Source organism: Lissotriton vulgaris, chromosome 4_1 (assembly GCF_964263255.1).
Source record: "Lissotriton vulgaris chromosome 4_1, aLisVul1.2, whole genome shotgun sequence".
NCBI lineage: Eukaryota > Metazoa > Chordata > Amphibia > Caudata > Salamandridae > Lissotriton > Lissotriton vulgaris.
The window spans coordinates 1,874,868,060-1,874,893,962 of record NC_141691.1 but is presented as its reverse complement, the minus strand read 5'-3'; the positions used below and the strand labels follow the sequence as shown (position 1 = coordinate 1,874,893,962).

Genomic DNA, 25,903 nt, shown 5'->3' with positions numbered 1-25,903 from the left:
AAAGTATGCCAAGTATGGCTTGGCAGTTCGGGCTGGACTGTTCCCATGAGGCACAGGGTCAGACTGATTTGCATATGGCCATGTCTGAACTGGGATGGCAGAGTGGGCTAAAGAATGGTGATGGATTAAACCCAGATCTGTTGACTGGGTGTGAGTATTTGATTGGTTCAGATGCTCCGTCCATCACCACCCCCTTTTGTACCACTTTGTTCGCCATAAGTTGGCAGGTTATGCTCAGATGTGAGTCCCTTGCTCACTTTTCCACTGGATTCAAGCAAGCCTTGCTAAAGACGGCTGGAATGACGGAAACCTGTCTTAGGAAGCTTGTTTCCGGTCCAGGGAAGGTATGGCTTGGCAGTTCGGGCTGGACTGTTCCCATGAGGCACAGGGTCAGACTGATTTGCACATGGCCATGTCTGAACTGGGGTGGCAGAGTGGGCTAAAGAACGGTGATGGATTAAACCCAGATTTGTTGACTGGGTGTGAGTGTTTGATTGGTTCTGATGCTCCGTCCATCACCACCCCCTTTTGTACCGCTTCCAATGACCCCAGCACTTTGACGGATCTGCTCCCCCACCCCAACACCACCGGGCAAGTAGTTACGCGTTACCAACCCTTGATTGATTGATTGCTGTCTCCCACTGTTCCTGACTATGCCTCTTTCCCCAATCTTTGTCCCTGCCCTCTATGTTTACTGTAGCCTGCTGCCCTTTCCTCAGGCTCCTCCTGCAGCGATCAGCCTCCCTGCAATGTATTCCTACAGGCTCTCCCTTCCTTCTCTGGACTGTACCAGGAAAGGTCAGAAGAGGCACTCTTAGGGTATTGTGCAAACATATATGTGAGACTTCACACACACAGCTGACAGAGATACACATGCAACAAATTCATACTCATGCAAGCACACAGATGAATAAATTCACGTATACACGCCATACGCAACCCACACATATACGGTGTACACACAAACCGACAAGGCCAGCTTTCCACTATCACTTTACAGGGCACTTGGGTGCGCAGAGACACTTTGCATATGCTGATACACCAAAATACTTCTGTTGGAGGTGCAAGGGTAACTATTAGTTATGGTGTGTTCATTCCATAAACGCCTTCTCCAAATCAGACCCTTTTCAAAGATGTAACTTAGCTGGATTAAGAACTTATTGAGTGAATTACTGTGGCATGCTGCATTTGAGTTTCAGTTCCTCTTCATCTCCTCATTGTCGCCTCTGGTGACGCAAGTTTACAAAATGAATAACTCAGTTATGCGAATACAATGAAATGGACCTCGCTGAAACACCATTTGTAAACAACAGCATTCACCACAGATACTGCATAGTCTACAAAGCACCTACTCTCCCAAATCCAATGTTTTACAATCTACGTCTGCTTTTCTGCACTTATATGAAAATATTGGGTGAACTTAGAAATAAACTGAATACAGACAGCCAGTGCCATAAACAAACACCTTAACTTGACTCCTAACAAGATGTCAATGCAGTAGAACTGAATGGACACCACCTTTACATGTGGTACGGTGAGTACTTTTTAGCCATTTAGCAAGGAGACTTGACATCTAATTCCAACCCTACCGCTTTACCTAAAAATGCTGGAAATAAGCGATGCTTCATTAATCTGGACAGGGCCCCAACACAGTAACTTTTCCCATAGAAGGGTAGTCCTTTGGGATGGGTATGCTCAGACGTGAGTCCCATGCTCTTCACACCACTGGATTCAAGCAAGCCGGGCTGAAGACGGCTGGAATGCCAGAAGCCGGTCCTCGGAAGCTTGTTTCCAGTCCGGGTAAGGCATAGCTTGGCAGTTCGGGCTGGACTGTTCCCATGAGGCACAGGGTCAGACTGATTTGCATATGGCCATGTCTGAACTGGGGCGGTGTGGAGTGCAAAAAAACGATGGTTGTAGGCCCAGATCTCTGTACTGGGGTGAATGTATGACATTGTTCTGCATTCTGTCCATCATCTGTGGTTTTTGCATTAGTCCTTTGAGCTTGCCTTTAGAATTATGCCACGAACTGGGAGACATGTGTTTTTTAATCTCAATCTCCCTATTTGGACAATTGTGTGTTCTCAATCAATCACTTTTTGCACATATTCTCCTGCTCTCATTTTTAGTAAGTGTGGGAGTCTTTACAATTATTCTAAAAACTCTGATTAAGAACCTGGTTAAAAAGACACTGGACTGGATATCTTAGTTAGCGGTTGATTGCCAGAACAACAGCCAGTCAGTCATGCAGATACGCTTTCTTAAAGATGCAACTAAAATGCCATCATTTTGTCTATGTTACACTGCTATTTTCAACTTGTTATTTTGTTAACTGAACTCCACTAGATCATGGGTAATGTCATGTGTATCAAAGTTTTTGATGTAATGGACGTTCCTGCAATTGTTACGTGGAATCCTTATCTTACTTGACTCTTCGGCTGATTGTTGTAATTAGTATGCAGAGACAGTGGCTTGAATACTGTACTGGATAGGTTACAGGAATGCTGGAACTTCAAATTCACATCTGTTTTCTTTGCTACCGCCATCACTTCAACATTATTTTTGCATTTACCATCTGTAATCACAACAGTCATTTACTGTTTACTCAATTTGCTCTATTTTGCAAGTTTCTTTCTATTCAGTATTCCTAAAACACAGTCTTTGTGGACACAGATGTGCACCGAAAGTCAACAGCAATATTAGTGCCCCACGCAGAGAGCCAGTTAAGTCACACATCTCCTTATAACCACTTTCACTAACTGCCAGACCTATTGGCTTGGCAAATGCTTGTGAATGTGTTTTTCTTTTCTGCAAAGCAACTAAATCACTTGCATGTGTTTTCTCTTCACAGAATCCAGATGCTTGGGAAGGCAAGTTGGAAGCAAAGCCTGAACTACAGGACTTGGATGAAGAATTTCGAGAAAATAACATAGAAATTTTGACAAGATTCTACCTGGCATTCGAAAGCGTTCATAAATATATTGTCGATTTAAATAGGTATCGTACCACAGCTAGCTATCCTATTATTAAACGTTTGCGTCGTATAACCTCATGTATTGCAGCAGCCCTAATGGATAAAGGAATGTTGTTCCAGATTATGGGAGGAAGCATTTTGCCATGTTTTTTTCTGTTTATGTCTCATCATATTTATTGCACATCTTTAATTCACTGTTTAATACTCGTATTTGTGTACTTCTTCCAGTGAATACTTACTTGCAATACTGGACTTGCTGAGAATTAGCAAACCATTTATACGACTCTATATGAATAGTTAAAGTTAGTTATTCTCTTATACTCATTTCTATTGCATACTTCAGTAAAAAAAAAATGTAATTAGGTTTCGAGGAAGAACAGCTTTGAAAGTAGATTCACTGCTATGTGAAATCACCCCAAACTTACAAAAAGCCCACAAGGTGCTACATAGACCTATTCCTATATAGTTGACCTATTAAATATCCAATTTTCTGAGCGTCTTGCACTATCGTCAGAATTAATGACTCACTTTGGGACGAATCTGCTACATTGTCTCTCCATTATGAACTTTATATACTTTGCCCATCAAGACGATGTCTTTGACTTGCATCAATTATAGTTTTTTTTCCTCTTCTGTTTTCAGCGTTTCTTCTGCAGGGTGCATCGTCTAGGTAGGAAGAACAATACTTTCCTTCTAGGTTTACAATAGCTCCTCATTATTCAGACAGTTGTTAACTGGCACCCAGGGTAGCCTACCCAGCATGAATTTCACCTTAGCAGGGTATAAATGAAAAGGTTATGATAGTCTGTTTTTTTTAGCCTTGGCTCAAAGATTTGCGGGCAATATGTGTAAATGTTTAGTATGCAAAGAAAAAGGACAAAGGCAGAAAGACAAACAAGGAGGGAATCAAATACTCAGAGGAAACAAGGTGCAAGGTTTTATAAAGAGGCCTCGTAATACAAACAGCAAAGGATATGATCATTGATAAGGAGTCAATGGAAAGGGGGGGGCGGAGCTTGCCGGCGTCGATGGCGGACGCCTGTAAACCGAGCTCCGCCGATTCACCTTAAACATCCTTCAGCAATCCTTCCTTCACGGCGCAAACTGGCCGGATAACACGGCGTGCTGCCCCTGACCTCCATCGCCACTCCCGGGACCCGGTGTGAGAGGCTCACGACCCTTGTGGGGGAGTAAAACGGCGATGCGACGGACCGGGACTGAGGGCCTCGGAGCCGCGGCCTAGAGTGGATCTGCCCCCGGAGAGCGTGACGCGACGTGCGGCGCGGGCCGTCCCACAGGCTCGGCGGCGCCGGAGGCGGCAGAATTTCACCTCCGCCACCGAGAGCAGGACAACAGGCGACCACAACGGTGAGTGCCGGAAGCCGCGGGGATTGGTACCCGGCACGGACAGACACTCGGAAAGGTCATTGAGGCCCAAAAGTGGACGCTGGGAGCACTTGGCCTATGCGCAACTAGAGGGTGGTCGGACACGTGGCTGAGCTGCGACACAGAGGCCAGACTTGCTGCTAAGCGATCGGGGGTCCGCAGGGATACCCTAGTGCCGGTACTGGGCTAATCGCGCCTCTGGGAGCTGAAGAGAGGCCCTTGAATGCTCGGAGCACCCCCACTGTGTGGCCAGGGAGTGGAACTTGCTGGGAACTACACATACACCAAATGGACATTGGCATCCCATATGAGCTGCTCACCCCCCCCTCCATGACGTGGCAGCCTACCTCTCCCAGGAGTTGGCACATCCTATGGGATTAATACTGAGGGAGCTGCGAAGTGAGCTTAAGGTATACCGGAGGCCTGCAGACAAGACGGACGGCGCGCCATTTTGGACCATCCCTGCTTCTCCCCTCCCCGTTTAGTCGAGGAGACAGACTGTTGCGCTGTGTGTGCCCTGCATGGTGGGTCGGGAAGAGTGACCAACCAAGTTGCACAGCGCCTACTGCAGCGGTTTCGCTGAAGAGCTACCCGGAACAGCCCTGCGGCTCCGCATCCACGGCAGCTCGGCCGCGACGGCCACTCCCGCTTGATGAGAGCAGCTACTACGTCGAGGGAAGAGCAGGAGATACTAGGGGCCCGCACGGGAGCTGTGTCGCGAAGGCCACTGAGACCACCTCTCCACCGGAACTGTTCCGCGCAAGAAGCCGCTGAGGGTCAGCAACACTGCAAGATGGGGAAAGGCGACAAAACGCAATCCAAACTGCCCTTCGAGCAACGGCGCAACAAGGCCTCGGATGCTGGGGACCAGGACAATGGACATCTCGCGGCAATGCAGGACAGTTCAGTCTACTCCGGAATAAAGGAATTATTGGTTAATATGGAAAAGGGCCTCCAAGACAGCATGGCGTCGATAGGCACGAAGATCGACGCACTCACATACCGCATGGACAGGATGTCGGAAAAGGGTAGACAAACATGCGGAGCGCCTCGACATGTCTGAGAGGCGGATCACAGAAGTGGAAGAGGGGCAAATGGAACTTGACAAAGATCGCAAGCACATGGCAAAGCTCCTGCAAGTGATCCAAGACAAGTCGGAGGATTTGGGAGCTCGCTCCCGGTGATCCAACGTGCGTATCATGGGGGTCCCAGAGACGACCCAGACGGGTAAGATGGAGCTCTTTGTCGAGAAGCTACTCACCACCTTGCTAGGGGGCGACACATTCTCCAACATGTTCATAGTCGAAAGAGCACACCGCTCGTTGGGTCCGAAGCCGCCTCCGGGAGCCTCCCCGAGGCCCATAATAGCGAAGCTTCTGAACTACCGGGATAGGGATGCAGCGCTGCGTGTCGCCAGGGAGAAAGGACAACTACAGTATGAGGGCTCAAACATCTCCCTGTACCCGGATTTCGCCGCCAAAGTGCAGGAGGAGCGGCGACATTTTGCACCGTATAAACAGCAGCTGCGTGATGTAGGGCTGGACTATGCGAGGCTGTATCCAGCGAAACTGAGGATAAACCAACGCGGTCACTCTCACATGTTTACGAATCTTAGAGATCTTCAAAAGGCGCTGAAGTCCTGGACCAAAGAACAACGGAACAGTCCTAGGGAACATGCGAATGAACAGGACCCCTCCAGCGGGCTAGAGGAACAAGAATGACCGCTCCGTTTCTACTGTTCTGACCTGGGCTTAGGTGGCCTGCGGGACATCGCGGAGAAACGCCAAGCAGGGGGAGCAGATCGTTTGTCGACCGGAGGCTGCGGACTGTCTTGATGGAGCGATCTGAGAGTTCTTCCCGCACAACCACGGACCCTGTGACATGGTGAGAATGTTCCAAGTCAATGTTCCACACTTTCTATATTAGACTTTTTGGCCTGTTGCATCTGCCGACTTGTGGACTCTGGGCTGTTGCTCCTTAATGTGGTTCTATTTGACTAGAGGGCTGCTGGCGGTTGGGTGGTGGGGGCGTTTTGCACCGGCAGAGACTGGCCAGTATCCTACACAGACATACGCACATGCGGAGCCGTTGAAGGTTACGAAATGGGTGAAGAGGCGGTGAGCCGGAAAGCAGACACTGTCTTGAAACGAATGTTCCCTGTTCTAATTTTGGCGACCTCCGCCTAGCGATGATAGCACAACAGGTTCCAGTTGGGACCTATGAGGGCCTTTTGGGGGGCTTGGTCGGGGTGGGGGCATGCAGTTTGGGCCAAGTTGGGGATGGTCTGCTGTGGGAGGGGGGGGGCTTTGAAGTTTTGGTTGTTCTGTTTTGTTCCACTGTGTCTTGCCTCACGATATGCGAAGTGCCTGGTTCGAACACTTGATTGACTGCAATGTGGCCTGTCCCTACATATTTGGTTACGTCAATGCAAATAGCGCAATGTCCTTATGGTGAGCCGGCTGAGGGGCGGCCTGCACTGATACATGGAATGTAAGGGGACTTAACGACCACAGGAAGCTCAGGAAAGTCTTGTGTTACCTCAGGCGCCACAATATCGATATTGCGCTCTTGCAGGAAACGCACCTCCCATTATCAAGTACTATGCTGCACACTAGGGGATTGGCGGGGCGTATAGCGGTGGCTGGGTTCACCTCACACGCTCGAGGGGTCCACACCTGGGTAAACCCACAATCGGGCATCTCGATACAGACATTGGGGGTCGACTCGGAGGGACGGTACGTCATAGCGTCCTGTAAGGGGAGGGGGATGGACTTGCTGGTGGTTAATACATATGGCCCTAACTATGACTCTCCTGATTTCTTTGATGCCCTAGCCTGTGAGATAGCCAGACACGAGAACTCACATATACTCTGGGGTGGGGACTTTAATCTGACACTAAACCCAGACATAGACAGGTCATCGGAACCCCCCCCCCCCCCCCCCCCTCACCCCCCGTCGGCCCTCAGCAGCTGCGCAATCGCTCGCGTCAAAGCTAGTGATGCTGGAAATGACTGATGCATGGAGGTACAGGAATGAGGGGAGGGGCGGTTTTACACACTACTCCGCATTCCACGACATACACACCAGAATAGATTATTGGTTCATCACAACGGGAATCAATAGAGCCATTCGACATTGTAAGGTGCTCCCGCGCACCCTTTCTGACCATTCCCCCGTCTTGTTAACTTTAGCCACCCCAGTGAAGGGATTCGCACCGTTTACATGGCGCTTCCCGCCATACTCCCTGTTGGACCTGCTCTTCCGCGGCGAGCTGGCGGAGGCGATTGATGTGTTCTTCGAGAAAAATGTGGGGTCTGTGGAGGACTTTCAAACAGTTTGGGAGGCGTTCAAAGTTTATATTAGAGGCATAGCAATGGCCAAGCACTCCAGTGTCCTAAAGACTATCAGGGCAGGCACGAACTCGCTCTAGCTCTGATGTCGCCACTGAGGATGACATAAAGCGTCTCCTTGCAGAATATCACGAAGCCGCGGACAGGGAAGTACAACACCTAGGCAAATACGCCACGACCCGCACCTATGGCGAGGGAGAGAGACTGGGCTCGGTCCTGGCCAATGTTGTTAAAGGCCAACGGAGAAAGGCGCTAATCTCAGACATTCTAAATTCGGATGGAGAAAGGGTGACAGAGGAGGCGGAAATTGCAGCGACTTTCAGAGATTATTATGCGGAGCTATATTCTTCCAGGAGCGGCGACATGTCGGCCGAAATTCTGGACTATCTAGACCACATACAACTCCCGTTCCTCCCAAACTGCGACAGGGAGTTTCTGATGTGCCCTATTCAGATTGACGAAATCAGAGAAGCGCTAGCCTCCATGAGATCGGGCAGTGCGCCAGGCATCAATGGGCTACGCTTCCCCCCCCCTCCTGAGGGAGATGGTTCGGTTTGGTGCACTATCGGGGCTCAAGGTTAACTGGGCGAAATCGGTAGTACTGCCACTCACTCCGGCGACCACGCGAGTGGAGACGGAGTACCCTGTCCAGTGGACGGAAGACACGATCAGATACTTGGGGATCCTGATACACACGGACCCAGACCTACTGCTAGGACAGAACTATGGGAAGGTGGTCAGTAAGCTAGAGGACGACATAGAGATATGGTGCAAACTCCCCCTTACACTGCTTGGCCGCATTGCCATAATGAAGATGATAGTGCTGCCGAGATTTCTGTTCCTCTTTAGCGTACTGCCGATTGTGCTCTCTAAGGCCTTCTTTCACCGATTGAACAGCCTGATGATAAAACTAGCCTGGGCAGGGAAGCAACCGAGAGTCAAGTGGACAACGCTCACCCTCCCGTGCAACATGGGGGGTCTGGCGGCGCATTTGCACACTTGGGTACACGGCGACACGCAAATCCCACATGTTAGGATGGAACAACTATTCGCCCATCCAATACCGCTCCCAGCGACGATCTGCCAACCACAGGACCGTCGGACAGAGACGCTGGACTCTATCTCCTGTACTAACCACGCCTGGCACTCACTACTGCTCCGGCAGGGGGGGCGGTGATTTATTCACCGGAGATGCCGATAGACTGGATGCGCTGGCTCCCGCCCATGGTGGACAAAGCGGTCACGCAGGGGCTAACGAACTTGGGGATGTGCAAGGCAGGCGACCTGTTCCAGGACGGCACAGCCAAAACCTGGGACCAAACGAGGAGGGATGGAGTTGAGCCACCGCTGCTCCAAAGATTCCACTTCCATAGAACTCGGAGCGCCCTCTCGGAATTTTTAGGCCCGGATATGGCGGAGCCTCCGGAAGTCCCAGAACTAACGTACATATTGACACACAAAGATCCCAAGAAGCTGTTGACCAACCTCTACAGCATAGCTAGATCGCATGGGGAGCACAGACCCTCAAAAGCCCGGCTGACCTGGCAGAGAGATTTAGGAACGACACTGGACGACGCAACGTGGCGTTACTGCTGTGACAACACGAAACGTATTTCCCTAAATGGGAAACATCTGCTCATACACTTTAAATTCCTCCAACAGGTGTATTACACCCCGGCACGGCTTCACAGGTACGGGCTGCGACCGGAGGCTCACTGCGAGCGCTGCCAGGTGGCTGACGCAGACTTCCTTCACCTCGCGTGGGAGTGCCCGGGCATACAGAGGTTCTGGCGAGAAATATTCACCGAGATGAGCAAAATACTGGAGGTGGACTTGGACATAGACCCGGGGTTAGCACTCGTAGGTAACTCAAAGGGGCTACCGGGGGCGATACGCCGACTCGCAGACATGGGGATGCTAATGGCCAGGAGAGTAGTGGCACAGTGCTGGATGCGAGGCCCTCTACCGACTAAGACCAGATGGGCCCGGGACATGCTGTACTGTAGCACACAGACGGAGACATACAGTGAACTGTTACCTCCGAAAAGCTGCCTGAAAAACTTCTGGGCCCTCTACAAAACCTACCTGCAGGGGCAGCAGGCTGAAGACGCATGTTCGACGGACAGCGGTCCACACGGGGTGGCGACAGGCGAGTCAGGGTGAACCAGCAGGGGTAGGGACAGGGGGGCAGCGGGGTCGGACGGGGTGCGAGGTATACCTGCGGGGGTGCACTAAGGGGACCACACACCATAAGGAGAAGCCTCTGGATGTCACACTAAAAGTTAGAAGAGGACCGGGATCTTGGTTGGGGTCCTTCTACAAATGACCACACAGATACCAGCAAACACGGGGTCTAGGGGCTGGACGGATATGGGAGGACACGGGCAATGGGGCACGGAGCGGGGAACTATTGTGAGGGGGTAGGTGGGGTAGTGCAATAAGGGAGTTATTGGGTTGATTTAGGGGGAGAAAAAGTTGAAAACGCACATGAATATTGGAGGCCGCCGGCGCTTCTGATCCATACTTGATTATGAGAACACGAAATCCACACTGCGCTGCCGGACCCCCGGGTTGTCGGCCACCAGGCTGTGTACTGTATGAAATTGAGTTGTATGTAATACCTGTGACGCGGCCGGCCCAGGGGGGTTGTTGGCCAGAAGCTGTGTAACCTGAACCTACCTCTATGTGCAATAAAAAAAATGTTTTTAAAAAAGGAGTCAATGGAAAGGTTGATAACAGTAACTCAAAAGAAAGAGAAACGATTGAAGATAGGTTGACAAACTGTGTTGTTTGGTGAATAATTTGTGGATGCTGTATGTTTTATACCTACTTAACAGTGATTGTGTAACAGGGAACGCATGGTAGAAGAAGGATAAGTAGTCACAAAGCATATTTATATAATGGTATACATACAATATATGATGGATAATATCTGTGCACTCTGTGCCGTTAGTTTGGTAAACGGCTTCAGTCTCCAAGTGGATGTGCATCTGAGTGTCGTACACTTGAAATTGTAGATGGAGTTGTTCATTTAATTCAGCTTGCAAACACCTATCATTTTTGAAAAGTAACTGTCATACAGTTTATTTTTAAAGGGTCCACCATGTTGATTTCCTACTACTTGATTTAGCAAACCCTATTGTCACTAGTGAGCTCCGATGGTTGAGGAATGTTTTAATCCTTTGCAAGGCTGTGCCTGTGAGTCCTGCCCAAGAGAACAATGGGCTGAATTTCTCTGAGTCGCCTGAATTAGTTGCCTACCTTCTTTTCAGTCTGAATTTCTATGGTCCGCTGCAGAGTAGTTTTATTTTGTTCTACATAGTCGTACAGTTGTGTAATGGCTTCTTTTTCAAGAAGTCTTGAATTGGCTAATTTGTAATCAATCTGCAGTTGACTAGTATTTCAGGGTTAGCCACTGGTGCTAGCCGATGTGTGGTCAGTACAGCTCACTTTAAGATTAACAAGCATTTGCAATGCAATAGATCTCGCATTTATAAGATTTTGAGCTATTGGCATTGTAAATGACGAAGCATTTTTTTTAGGTGTTGTTTTTAAAACCGATAAATAAAATGCATTGTTATTTACAATGCCAGTAGCTTAAACTCTTGCAAAGGAGAGGCCTATTGCATTGCAAATGCGTACAAAAGCGTTGGGAGAGAGTGTGTCCTGCCTCCAACAGCAGGCAGGATAAAGCTATTTGAGAAAATAGTGCTCGGAGGCTGTATTTAAAGCCTACTGAGCAACAACACAGGTAACAGGGATTGTCGCCATGGGAGGTAACAAAATGAGACAAGGTGGAACTATGGCGGGACTACTTTTGACCAATGAACAGCCCAAGTTTACAGTGGACAATCGCACAAGGCAATGAAAAATGTGGGCAGAGTGGGCGGATCTTCATGTGCCTACCTCCATTCAGCATACCTTCATAGAGCTGCGCATGCACTGCCCAGGCTCGACCTAAAAACCATCTGAGTTTAGGGAGCACAACTGTGGAACGTTTCAATGACTCATTGTCGAGAAAACCAAAAAAGTAGCGAAGGAAATCTGACAAAATTCAACATGGAGCAAAGCGATGCATGAAAGTTATATGCAAAAAAAGTTGCAAGAATGATGTAGAGATGGGCGGGGGCACTATTGACGGTAATTGAGCTACTGGGGTATAGATAGGGCCACTGGAATTATGCAATTGTGCGGCCACAACGATTTTCCCATCATTAGAGATTTGCTGCATAATCCATTATTTTTGATATAATCTACATTTTAATACTCTGTGACACACAGACACATTACAAGAGGTCCTCCAGCTTCATATGCAGTCAGAGGCTCCTCCTGGTACAGGGTGGGCACAACAGCATCGCGGGCGTGTGAGCTTTAAGTGCTGCAAGTGTAACAAAGTGACAAGTGATTTGTGAGTTTTAGAAGCGGTTGACGAAAGAAAAGCTGTACCCGCGGCACTGACAACCAGACATAAGAGCCCATTGGCTGCAAAGTACCAGCAGGTGCAGAGACTCAAGAAGTCAGTCAGGATGCAGCAACCTGTGAGGTCACCGCATAAGCAGCGGAATTAGCAACACGGCAAGGGCAAGTGGCGTTGTGCACCCCCAGGGATAGGGCCTGTAACCTGTGGACGCGAGACACATTTAGAACGAACACGAACCATGTGTGAGAGAATTAGTGTCAGAGTGTGCCACAGTTTGGGAAAATATTTGTGACAGTGTTTGAGAGAAAGAATGTCTGTGTAAATGTGTGAAAGAGAGGAAGCACGTGCTCGAGTGAAGTGTTCATTTCCTTAAGGGGATTTCTAAAACTTACTGTTGGAAGGAAGCTTAGATGCGAGAGCCAAGCTCGAGCTATTTAGGGAGGGGAGGGGAGAGCAGTCCTGCTATAAGCGAGAGGGGTGCCCATGTGTGTTCGTAGGAAGTCGAGCATTCCTGTGCACCCTAGGAGCAGAGTGTCTGAATATAGACATTCAGAAAATAAAAACGCAAATAGCATACCTGGACTGTGCCACGGGAGGAGCGCATGCCTTCGCGCTGACAGCACATTGGATTATATGCACACAAAAACAAGTACACTCCATAGGGGATCTCATTGTGATAAACAGTATGGTTTTAGCAGCTCTCATAACACTGCATAATGTAACAGAAACAGATCACATGATATTATATTAAACACAACACTGTATGACGTATTTGACACTTTTAGACAGAAGACATGAGTCTCCCACTCAATGATCCAGGTTACACCCGCTCATGTTTATGGTACCAAAATAACTCAATAGCGAAAGTGGTCGAGAAGCAACCGTTTCAGGGATGGAGGCAGTGTCTGCTAATATGCATAGTGTCATGCTATGCGCTCGCCAGGGTTGAGTTGGACATTTGCACGGACCCCTGGATCTGTCCCTACTGCCAGAATGAGCTCGAACCCATGCTTGGTACTTAAACTTCCCCGCCTCCCCCCGCTAGAGCATGGTGTCTGGCTCCCGGATATCGCCATGGTGAGCTCAGCTTAAGCAGGGGTAACTCAGTGGCAGGGCAGGCCTAAAGAACAGTGGCCTCCAGGCAGACCTTATCCGTGGATTTAAGGAAGAGGGGCGGCGGTGCTGGCCTGAGCGGTACCGAGTGCCTGTACCACCCAACACATCCCGTGGGCTGGGCCCTCCCAGTCCCGCGTCCGCCCCAGGTCTCTCGTGCCCCGCAGAGGCCGCACAACCCTCGTCGCTTACCTGTATTTACCTCCTGCGGCGGTCGCTCTCCTCCCGCGAGCATTGCCGCAGATCCACTGGCAAGGCCCGGGCGGGCAGAATTGACGAAGCGGAGCTGGCGCAGGCAGGCAGATTGTAAATAGCAGAGCACGCCCTGAGCAGTGCTCTCTTGTTAAGGCGAGGGAGGGGGCGGGAGAGGATACACCCAAGCAGCCCGATCTCAAATAAATCTTGTAAACTACTGTATTAAAACACCTCACATTTAGTGGATCTATCCAGATAAGGCATTAAGCACAGTTGCTATAAACGAAATAATATTCACATCTTAAATTAAATTCCCTTCGTGTTACATTCAGATCACAAGTCCTAAGGAAAATAGTGAGGTGACTATCATATGCAATTTGCCATTGACATAAAAATTAAGTAGTGTCACAAAAAACAATGCTATGCTCTTTATAATAATAGCTGCGAAAGTCGTAACCTGACCTAAAACAAATCAGGCTGTGCGTGCAGCCTGGAGCTGAAGAATAGGGTTTGAGGATCGGCGTGGGCGGCATTATTTAATTAATAAAAAATTACTCGCGAGTTTGGAGTCTGGGTGGGGTGCACTGAGGAGGCATTGTGAAAATGTTTTTTTTTTAATGAAAAGAGCTGCAGGCTCTGAATGACGACCTGACCATTCATGTCTGCCACACCTAACCCCTGTTTTGGCCTACTTACAACGCAGTTTAGTTGCCACTGGCCCTCCACCCCAACCAACCTACCCCGACAGCACCTGGCTATTTTTGCCATGGAGACACAATGGTAATTGCAGACATCCTACATTTCACACAAATTTGCTTAACTTGTTGAGTTTTCTTAGCTCACAAACCAAATCACAATCTCCTTTGATCAAATAATCAGACATGAAAACATCATCACCTCAAACTTCAACCGAAACAAATCTTCCAAACTTCACTGCAGCATCCTAAACACTAAGTTAGATAAACTCCACTTAATGCACAGCTTCATGCAAGGTACAAGACTGCCACTGCATGCTTCGTAATTGCAATGTAATACCCGAACAAATATTTCTCAGATTTAGTGCATCCATACTGTAGTAACCAAGGTACTTATTACCTTGTCAAGAGACTGAAATATGTTCCATGTATTTTACTCAAACTGATAAGTTGTTAATAGTTGTGCCATTCCCTTTTCATAAGCCCCTAAATTCATGGTAACTATAGTGTTCATTTTAATATGCCAGAAAGAGCGTGACAGCTAATTTTCATTCCATAATTTTGGCTGTCATTTGATGTTTCATTTGGTTTTCTCCATTAATGTATACATTGTCTATAAATAAGTGCAACCCTCCTCTACCTAATGTTTGGAAAACTCTCAGAAAATGTTGCTGATGTTCTCGCTCTAAAGCGGATAAGGTAATTAGAGGTCCCTTTCAATGCTCTTAAGGGCCTTTTGTCAAAGCAACACAACCTAAATGGCAAAAGTGTAAGATGACCGGACGATTACCAAACTTACAATACCATTTTGTTACTTTTCTTCTTTCCTGTGTTCATTATTTTCGTTGTAGATTTTGTAGACATGGTTCAGACTGATCATATATGGTTTCTTGGGGGAGGAGAGTAGTGTAAATTATCTGCATTCACTAGTTTCCTGCTGAGCAGCAAATATCATTTAAGACCTTATGTATGGCTCGTTCATTGTATGTTGCCCTGATCTTCCTTTCTGTCCAATAGGCTGAAACCTAGGGCTCTCCTTACATTCGAGCTCCTTGAACTTACGGTAGGTGGCCCCTCCAAGAAACAAGCATTTGCAATGCAATTGGTTTCGCCTTTGGGACCTTATATGTATTTAGCGATTTAGCACATTTAGGGTAGAGGCATGAAATGGGGAGATCAGCTGTGTCGAATAAAAAGCTAACATAGTTTGGGTAGACTTTTAGAACAGTGTTTGGGGCAGTGTGAGAGAGGGAGAAGAGCGAGTTCTGCAGAAGGACAGAAGTGGGAGGTAATGGGATAGCATCGATGGAGATCTACAGAGAGTTTGGAGGATACAAGCTGGTTTAAAAGAGATAAAGTGAGGGAGAGGAGACACTAGAAGAAGGAGATCGGCAAAGTTTTTGGTAGGAGGCTAGCCGGGGAGCGTGCATTTGAGAGAAAAGAGACGGGCAGAGTTTGGGTTTGATTGAGTAAGATGAGAAACTTTAGAAAAGAGAGACAGGCAGAGTTTTGGGGTGGAGGGAAGAAGGCTGGGTTTAAATGGACTGTGCATGGGGGGGCGTGGCTTTGATGGCAAGGAGGCAGGAGACCTAAGCCCGGAGCTCCCGACCCCCCAAGTCGAACGAGCGGCGCGCAACGAAGGTTAACGCGAAGGAAACGGAGCCAAAAGTAACGAGGGCGTGTAGGAACCGAAGCGACACCCCACGAGAGGCTTAACAGACCAAAAAGATAAAGAACGAAGCAACGGCGGGGAAGAAGGCAATCGGGGCAGGAGAGGAAGGAGCGACCACAAGATGGCGGCGTGACTCCGGATACAGAAAGAGAAACGCGGGAGGATAATACTGCCGTGCAAGCGATAGGCAGAACCAGAGCAACAGCGGCAGCAGCACCCAAGCAACCAAGCCCCCATATCGGACAGCCCTCGGGGGGAAGAAAGGTGAGGGCGACTGGAATCAACCAGCCCAGAGGAAGGGAAAGAGGCAACGGCCACCTCAGCACAACTACCGGGAGGCGGTAATCAAGTAAGCGTGCCCCCGGCGAAAGACAGCTCAAACGCGCACCGCAAGGCAGGTAGCCAAATCTGCGCGTCGCAAACGAGCTGACCGATAATACAAACCGCCATCTTGGCAAAGGCAAAGAAGCAAGGTGCGGCCATCTTGAACTGGCATAGGCAGCTGTAACAAAGAGGCTAGCCGACAACGCAGCGGCCATCATGGTAAAGGGAGAGAAGCACGGGGCGGCCATCTTGTTGCAGCGATAAAGCGGAACAGCGGGGAACTAGTTGAGCGACATAGACGAGCGGGGAAGCGCAGACAGAGACAGAACGTAGTAACGCTGCGCTAAGGCGCAAAGCAGGAACTTGTAAGGCGGCATACACAAGCCTCAAGCAGACAAACAACGTCGTGGAACAAGCCGATAATACGGCGGCCATCTTAGTAAAGGAAAGAAGCATGAGGCGGCCATCTTGATGCAGCGGTAAAACGGTACAGCGAGAAACTAGCAAAGCACACAAAGCGGCAAACACAAGTGGGAGAAGCTCGGGCAGACAACGTCGAGCAGCGAACAGCACTACAAACAAAAAGACGCCAGAGACAAGCATGAAACGGAAAGGAACGAGGAAGCGCAACAAACATCCGACTAAGGACACAGGAGGCACAGGTAGCCACCTTGAAGCTCAGAGAGATCACATCAGAGCAAGAGTGAGAGCAGCTCGGGGGGACGCGCGGACAATAAGCGGGCCTAGAGAAGCCGGTCTGGGCGCCAGTCAACACGTAAGAGCACACAGCTTCCAGCGCAAGGTGGACTACGCAGCGAAACACCGAGGCAGAGGCAAGCCAAGATAAATCGCTAAAGCAAAGCTCGATAGCTGCAGTGGAGTGAAGGCTACAGGAGGCGCAGCAGGTGCGCGCAAAACGCAGGAGGCTGGCGGGGGCGAAGACCAGGACCCGCACCATCAAGTGGCCATGCAGGTTCAGAGAAGACACCCTGCTCCCACTCAGCAGCCAAACCACCAAAGCAGCAAAAGATCCGAGGGCAGAACCAACAAAGCAGCAACAGAAAGAAGGAAGACTTCTAACCCACCAAGTCAGAAGAGGCTTCGACACAATGGCAGAGAAGGAGGACAAGAGGATCACAAACGACCCCAAAAAGAGCAAAAATGAAATCCCGGACTCACCAGCAAAAAACAAAAACGGCCAAGGCAACGAAACGATATCGCTGGACACATTACTGAAGAAAATAACGGAAGGCAACGATCTAACAAAAGCCACAAAAAAACTGTGGACAACATCCAAATGGAGCTGATAGCAATAAGAGCCGAGCAGAGCAGAGCAAACGGAAGGATAGATGAAGCGGAGAAAAGAGTGAGCCACCTCGAGGACCGCACAGGGACAATGTACAAAGACCTGGGCATAGTGATAAAAAGAACCTCAACACTACAAAGGGCACTGGCGGAGCAGGAGGACAGAAGCCGCAAGGGGAATGTCAGACTACGGGGAGTCCCCGAAGAGGAGGAAGACACCCCAGGGGCGTGCGCCCTCATGCTGGAGACCATAATTCCAAAGCTTACAGGCCTCAGCTTTGACAGACCCTTCGAGATCGAAAAAGCCTACCGCATTCCAGCTAGGAAACCGGCGAACAGCAACATCCCGAGACCAATAATCTGCAAGCCTCTACGAGCCAACCATACAGATGCTATATTCGCAGTAGCTAGGAAAGGCCAGCCAATGTTGATCAATGGCCAAAAGGTGACAATCACTCAAGACTACTCAAAACTCACGGTGGAAGTGAGGAAAGGGTTCCTAGCCCTACGCGACCAATTGCGCAGAAGCAACATCACCTTCACCTTCGCTGGTCCTTCCAGGATGAAGATAACAGACAGACACGGAAGCAGACTTTTTGAGGAACCCAGCGACCTACGGAGATACTTAAAAGGCCCGGACCCGGAGGAAATGGACCTACAAAGCCCAGAAGCAAAGCGAAGAGCATCGTCGGACGGAGCTGAAGGGGGGGGGGGGAGTGAAACAAGGGCAAGGAACACTATAACATTGGCCAACCCTGCGGAAACCTTGTGAGACTCTGCCCCCTACCTCTAGATGCAACCGAGACTATTCTACGGAAACGACTAAGGTACGCATCGACAATCAAGAGAACCAAAGCAGAACTCTCAAACCACGCAAAGGCGCAGTACGGACGACAACTACCTCAGATAACGCACATTTGTGCACGCACATAGACACAACTGCTTCTACCTCAACAAGGGGAAAGAGTACAGCTGCAGCAGACCAACCACAACCGCGATCTAACGAGAAGAAGAAGAAGAAGAAGATAACCAGCTATATCCTTTTTAAACCCCTGCAACCCATGCCTTTTCAGAATAACAACTAATAGTCACTAACTGAACGTTACACCTTCCCACCAGACAGAGACTTGGGGGACGGGGGGGGGGGGGAGAGCGGGAGGACCCTTGCTGTCACACACCCACAATTCTACAGGCGGAGGGTGGGGGGGAGGGAGGGAGGGGGGAGGACGAGGGAGAAGGGGGGGACATGTAGACGGGACGGCGAATGGTACAGTACGTAATTGTGCAACTTGGACATCTTTTTCTCCTTATATCTTCTTTCCACCTATCATCCCACATCCCACACGCCAGACCTCGGGGGAGGCTCTTAGGAAGACCCAAGGAAGACGGACAACACACTCAGCTATGCACCTAGCGAAGAAGATAGAAGACAGCGAGAACACCACACCACCATGAATAACGCACCAAAAACCAAACTAACCACAAACCTCAAGGTGGTGTCCATGAACGTCAAGGGCCTCAACCACCCAGTCAAACGAAGGAAAGTACTAGACCACCTAGCCAAACTGAAAGGTGACATCTACACACTGCAAGAAACCAAGCTCACAGAAGAAGAAGCAAAGCAATTGAAAGCGAGGTGGATAGGGCAAGTCTTTTGCTCGCCGGCAAACGGGAAGAAACGAGGTGTAATCGCCATACTGAGCAAAAAGGCAAACCTGATCCTAAAACACTCAAACGCAGACGAGGAAGGGAGAGTATTAATAACGAGCCTACTGAGAGGAGAGGAACAAATGCACATAGCCAACATTTATGGGCCAAACTCAGAGGACAAGAAATTCTGGCAGAAAGTGGACACGATGCTCTCCAATATTCCTCAAGAAGACCTCATGCTGGTAGCGGGTGACATGAACAGGGTAATGGACCATGCCACAGACAGACACCCACATAGAACAAGCCACGAATCTCAAAACACCAACACCCTGAAAGACCTATGCACCAAACTACACCTCGCAGACCCGTGGAGGCTACAAAATCCAAATGCACGTGAATACACCTTTTACTCGCACCCACATAACTCCTACAGCAGGATAGACTACATACTGATGTCCAACACCCATACACACCTAATCAACCACACAGAAATCGCGCCAATAACCATCTCAGATCATGCGCACGTCACACTATCACTAAGTGGAAGACACAACGAGATACCAACGAGAAGATGGCGACTAAATGACGACATCCTGCAGAACAAAGACAAAGTGAAGGAAATCGAAGGCGCGATAAACGACTACCTAGAACACAACGACAACGATGAGGTGGGAAAAGGTACCATCTGGGACGCCCTCAATGCGACGCTAAGAGGGAAACTGATCAACATCAAAGCAAGAATGAACCGATGCAGGAACAAAAAAATCAGTGAACTGGAAGAGGAAATAACACAGCTGGAGAGAGGGCACTGCGCTAATATAACGGACAAGAACACCCTGACCACACTAACGAAGAAGAAATATGAGCTGAACAGGATTCTAAGCGAGAGAGCTGGCACGTGGCTGAATAAATTCAAATCCATAAACTTATGCGCCGCCAACAAGGCTGGGAAACAACTGGCATCATACCTAAAGGCAAAACAGAGGCAACACACAATCGCAGCCATAACAGACAAAACGAATAAGTCCCAAACAACAAACAAAGGCATACTCGAGGTATTCAGGCAGTTCTACCAGAAACTATACAGCGAGGACAAGAATCTAAAAGCAGACGGCGGCGCAGCCATGCTCAGCAACACCACCCTGCCAGAGCTCACTGCAGACCAAAGAACATCACTGGACGTGGACATAGCAGACACAGAAATTGAAGCAGCCATCAACCAGCTCAAACCAAACAAGGCACCAGGACCAGACTGGTACATGACAACATTCTACAAAACTTTCAGCCAACAACTCAAACCACTAATGGAGGAAACATACACCCACTGCACACAGAGAGGCAAGATGACAGACTCCATGGGCGAAGCGAACATCATAATAATCCCCAAGGAGGGGAATAACCCACAATACCCGCAGAACTACAGACCGATCTCGCTCATAAACGTTGACTGTAAGATATACGCGAAGATACTAGCCAACAGACTAAACAAGGTTCTGCCAAATCTTATCCACAACTCGCAAGTAGGATACATCAAAAACAGACTATCGCAAGACAATACAGGACTACTGTGCCATCTCATCACCACACAACGCACAGCAGCAAGTAGGCGGTGATGATAGCACTGGACGCAGAAAAGGCGTTTGACAGGGTCTCCTGGCCATTCCTAGACAACTGTATGAGCAGGTTCGGGCTGGGGGACAAATACAGAACTATGGTAATGGCCCTGTACAACGAACCAAAAGCAAAAGTGGTAATAAATGGAAGCACATCGGAAACACTCATGCTGGGGAGAGGCACCAGGCGGCTGCCCCCTCTCACCAGGCCTCTTTCTTGTAGCACTAGAACCACTACTAGCCAGAATAAGAGACAACAACGAAATAGCAGGCGTCAGAAACAAAGACAAAACCGTCAAACTTGCAGCATACGCGGATGACATCCTCATCACAACAACCAATCCGTCAACGTCAATACCAGCCCTAATGGACACAATAGGAGAGTACGCTGAAGTCCCGGGGTACAAGCTCAATAAAGATAAATCAGAATGTAAACCAATGAACATCCACACCACCAGAGAGGTACTCGGAGACTCAGGACTGGCGTGGCAGACAAAACGACTTAAATACCTAGGCCTGCTATTCGGAAGAGACCTAACATCCACACTATAACACAACGAGGATTCAACGCTAAAGAAGATAAAGTAAAGACTGGACCTGTGGTCACCCAAATACATAAGCTGGTGGGGCAGGATTGAAACAATAAAGATGATGGTAACGCCAGCCATCAACTACACGCTCAGCATGCTACCGCTTCTGATGACAGACACATTCCACAAAGTGCTGGACAAACTCATAAACAACTTCATATGGAGAAACAAGAAACCCAGAATCAACCTACAAAAGCTGAGATTAACGAAAGACCTTGGAGGACTCAACCTAGCAAATTTTAAAATCTTTCAAATCGCATGCCTAGCGAGGCAAGGAATCTTCTGGCTAGACAACACCCAAAGCTACGAACCTGTTCGGTTAGAGGTGGAAAGGAACATCCTGGGGGGGCTAAACCCCGTAGCGCTTCTAACCGCGAACAAGCACCCCCAAAGACTAAACCCAATACTGAGACACACCAAAGAGGCACTGATGAAAATAGACAAACGAATGGCACGGAAACTGAAGGGCACGACATGGGAATCGATCTGGTTCAACACAAAGATAACTTACCAAGGAGCAACAATGCACAACGATACATGGATAGAGAAAGGAATAAACCTCCCGAGCCAGCTAGAAACTAAACAGTCACCATTAACATTCCAAAACCTGCAACAGCTTCACGAGCTCTCGGACCGGGAACTTTACACATTCTTGAAGATCAAAACAGCCATAACGAAAGCGAACCTAAGCAAGGAAGAACCGACCATCATCAAATACATGCAACGCCTGAACGCGGCAGGCCACCAAACGGCAAAGATATACAAGCTCCTCAACCCATCCACATCGTCACTGAACAAGAAAACAGCAAGCACATGGCAACAACTCCTGGGAAGGCAGCTAAACGACAACGAACAATGCAAACTGTGGCGCTCGGCATCAACAAACAAGATAACCCCACAACTAGCCCAGACAAAATTCTGGCTCCTCCACAGAGCCTACTGGACACCGGCAAGACTCCACAAAATTGGCATTACAGAATCAGGCAGCTGCTGTAACTGCGGGAAAGAGGAAGGAACTCTAGAACACCTGATCTTCAATTGCACCAAAGTCAGGAAGTTCTGGATGAAGGTGAATAGCTTTCTGAACGATATATTCAACAAAGACTTAACAATCAGCTTTGTAAGCCTGGTCAAGAACACATGACATCAGACCTAAACAGCAAAGAAGAAAGAGACCTACTAGACTTACTGCTCACAGCTGCCCTAAAAATAATCCTGACGAACTGGAAAAACGCGGCCAAAGCTAACTTTAAAACATGGATGAACTGGGTCACCTTTCTCAGAGGAGCAGACAACATAACGGGAAAATTCTCAAAGGAACACAACTCAAAAGAAGAGATGTGGGAGCTCCTAGACGCACAGCTGACGCTAGCCCAGCCCAAGACACGCAACTAAGAGCCCCCCCCCCCTCTCTGTCTTCTTTCTTTTTCTTCTCTCTCTCTCAGAGAACATACAGGCGAAGCGTATCACATTATGTACTGTATATACAAATGCAAACATGTATATTCTTTTTTTTATATTTTAATAAAAAGTTTTTTTTGTTTTTTTTTAAATAAATGGACTGTGCATGAGACAGAGAAAGTGAGTTTAAGGGGCAAACTGTCAGTTTGAAATATTGTTTCACTGGAGCGTTAGACGGAGGGGCAGACATCCGGGGTGCCTGTTCAAGTTGCCTCTAAGCACTGCCCCCAAGTTTTTTTTATGACTTTACAAAGTTATCCCGTGCCTATTTGTTTTATGAATAAAGACCTCCTGGCTAACGATTAAACAAGTGAAGACATGCCAAAATGAGAATTTTTAATGACTTTTAGGTTGTACGGAGCCAGTGGGGCTGGTATTGAATCATTCAAATTCTCAGAAATTTAAAGCATTTAATGTATCGTTTTAGATATAATTCTTCTGATAGTTTTTGGTAAAATATTTTGCATACTATTTTGAACGGCCAACCTTAAACCTGTAGAACCCATTTCAAGTTTTGGCATACTATCACCGTGCTACACCAAACCAAATGAGTCCTGTTGCTGTTTGGGAATGTGACTTTAAAAGTACAGCCCCCTTGGGACCCGAGCACTAAGCAAGCACCGCATTCCTGCTACTGAATAAACACACAACATGCAGGGGGAGGAGAGGTAAAGAAGTATTTCAGGGCATTGCACATGGGAAAGATCAACTAAAACATACTCTCTCTTACGGAGTGCGTAAAACAGTGCTTGAAATGGAATAATAGAAGTTGCTTATTTCTGAGAAGTGCCGGTACTGTCGAATTAAACGTATTAAATTGTTATTAATAAGTGCAGGAACTCTCCTGAAACAAAAGTTTTTAACTGTTTCGCTACATTTATGCTTTTCGACCAAAATGTACACATAACACACACCACCTTCCTTCTCTGTGCTAAAATAATCCATAAAAAAACAAACAAAGATGTGTATTTAATCAAAGATGTCCATTTAGTCAACCAATAAATCTCATGAGCACTACAGGAGCCAATATACCGGACCTCTGAGCAAATCATTTGCGGGCAGCGATGGATAAACATAGTAACAGAGCAGAGCTTTTCGTAGAAAGATGTCCACAGTGGAATTTAAAATATAAACAAGTGCCAAACTTCACTGCCTCTGTTAGTAACCTGGCAGATTCGAGCCTGGCATCCGCTCAACATCCTGTGATTAAAAAAAAAAACACTTCCTTGCCTAATGTAGCTGGTGTTTGCGTTATATAGCTATAAGAAACATTCTCGCATGTACAGTATGTCAAATTGTAGTTGCGCATGAGACATGTTAGCATTGTGTGCATTTTTGAAGCGGCACCATGTGGCGTAAATAATCAATGGCAGATATATGGATGCGTGTGCCGTTTCCCTTCCTGGGATAATAAATCTGCCAGCACTATTTCATCGCCACCAAAGCTTCGTGGCTTTGACTAAGATTTTAAATTTGAAAATGTAACTTGAATCCTGTGAAGACGTAGATGGCAGTTCAAGAATCTAAATTAAGCTGACAAATCAATGCCTAATCTTCTTTAAAGCTTGATTTGTACTCTTTGATGTAAAATCCAGCTTTATAGGTACCATTACGGCTTTCTTTTTAGCAGAAAATTAAGAAAATGCAGCATGCGTTGAATATAAGGCAGCGTAAGAGATCTGTTCGTATTGCACATGTCATTAGGACAGGCCAGGCAAAATATAGAGCAAAGTCACCAACCAATCATGGGACAAACAAGCATTGAAAATGCAATAGGACGCGGATTTACCCAAGACCTGTTGCATTTTAAATAGAAGTGCCGGCATGAAAGAAGGCACGAACAGGAGGAGGTAAGGGGGGTTGTTTCTGGTGCAGAAAGTTACAGACTGCTGGAGGGAACGGGGAGAGACAGGGAAACAAAACGTTTTTTACTAGTAAAGGGGCTGATAGCCTCGGAAGAGGAAAAATGACGCCATGGCAGTCAGGAGGCGGGACTAAGACGCCAAAAACCAATCAAATTGCAGGATTTTTCATTGTATCCAATCAAATTTATGGCTGGAAAGTGGGTGGAGCTTCCGCCACTATACTGTATACAGCATCTCTTGCCGAGACAGCGCATGCGCTGCCTAGGCGAAACCTAAAAAGGTCCATTATGATTGGACTTTTCAGTTTTAGCCCAGATTCTCCAGAATATACTTTCACTTTAAATAAGTTGGTTAGTTCCTTGATTTTCAAATTAAACTCAACATAACATTAGGCTAAGTACAACTCTTAGTAAGGTATCAGGAATCTCTTGGGTGAATGTGTGGTGTGGTGTAGAGAAACCCTAAAAATAAATGCAGTGTTAGACCTCACATGATTGGCATGGTATTTCCCCAAACTGTTGGCCTTCACTCTCTTGCTTTGCTGATCCTGTTTTTGTTGGCATTAGAACTCTGTGCACATAGCACCTGCTAACCAGGACTAAAGTACTTGTGGTCTCTCCTTAAGACATGGTAAAATTGGCTCACACCTACTTGGCACATTTAATATACTTTTAAGCCCTCAGTATATGGTACTACCTGTACCCAAAGCCTGCAGCAGCACTCATTGTGCCGCCCACTAAAGTAGCGCTCTAAAACATGTCTCAGTTCTGGCACTGCTGCATCTGATGCAGTTTAAAACCGCCACTTTGACCAGGCAAAATAAACCTTTAGCTAGGCTTAAACCTTCCTTTTTAATAAGTATAAGCCACTCAAAGGGTAGGCCCTAAAGGCTTACAGTTAATAAAAACCATTACAAAAACCGACAGAAATAAAAAGTTAAGAACATTTTTGAGACAAGAGCTTCATTTTTGATAATAGTAAAAATTGGATTAAAATTTGTTAAAAAAAAAAAAAAAAGGAAGTGTTTGTCTGCCACTGGGAACTTCTGCATTTCCTCGGAGAAGGTTCCTTTTGTCAGTCCTTGCCTCCTTTCCCGTTCAAGGGCCTATTTGAGGTCCGCATTCCTTATGGAAGTAAGCCCATCCTTTTCCCTGTGTGCTCGTAACTTCTAGTGATCCGCAGTTGTTTAGTTTCGTTAGCCGGTTATGACTCTATGCAATCTTAATGTTTTGTTTCTAGGAGTATGGAGGGGGCACTGTCTTTGTCCGTTTGTTCTTTCCTTGTATTAAT

The 25,903-nt window shown here is 47.7% G+C and overlaps 1 protein-coding gene across 1 annotated transcript in view; it reads left to right on the top strand.

Moving 5' to 3' along the window:
• WASHC5 (WASH complex subunit 5) overlaps window positions 1-25,903 on the top strand; it is a 402,037-nt gene that overhangs the window by 31,337 nt on the left and 344,797 nt on the right. The window contains exon 3 of the mRNA XM_086966205.1: window positions 2,852-2,997. Coding sequence (XP_086822331.1) covers window positions 2,852-2,997 — 146 coding nt within the window. The remainder of the gene's footprint in view (window positions 1-2,851; window positions 2,998-25,903) is intronic.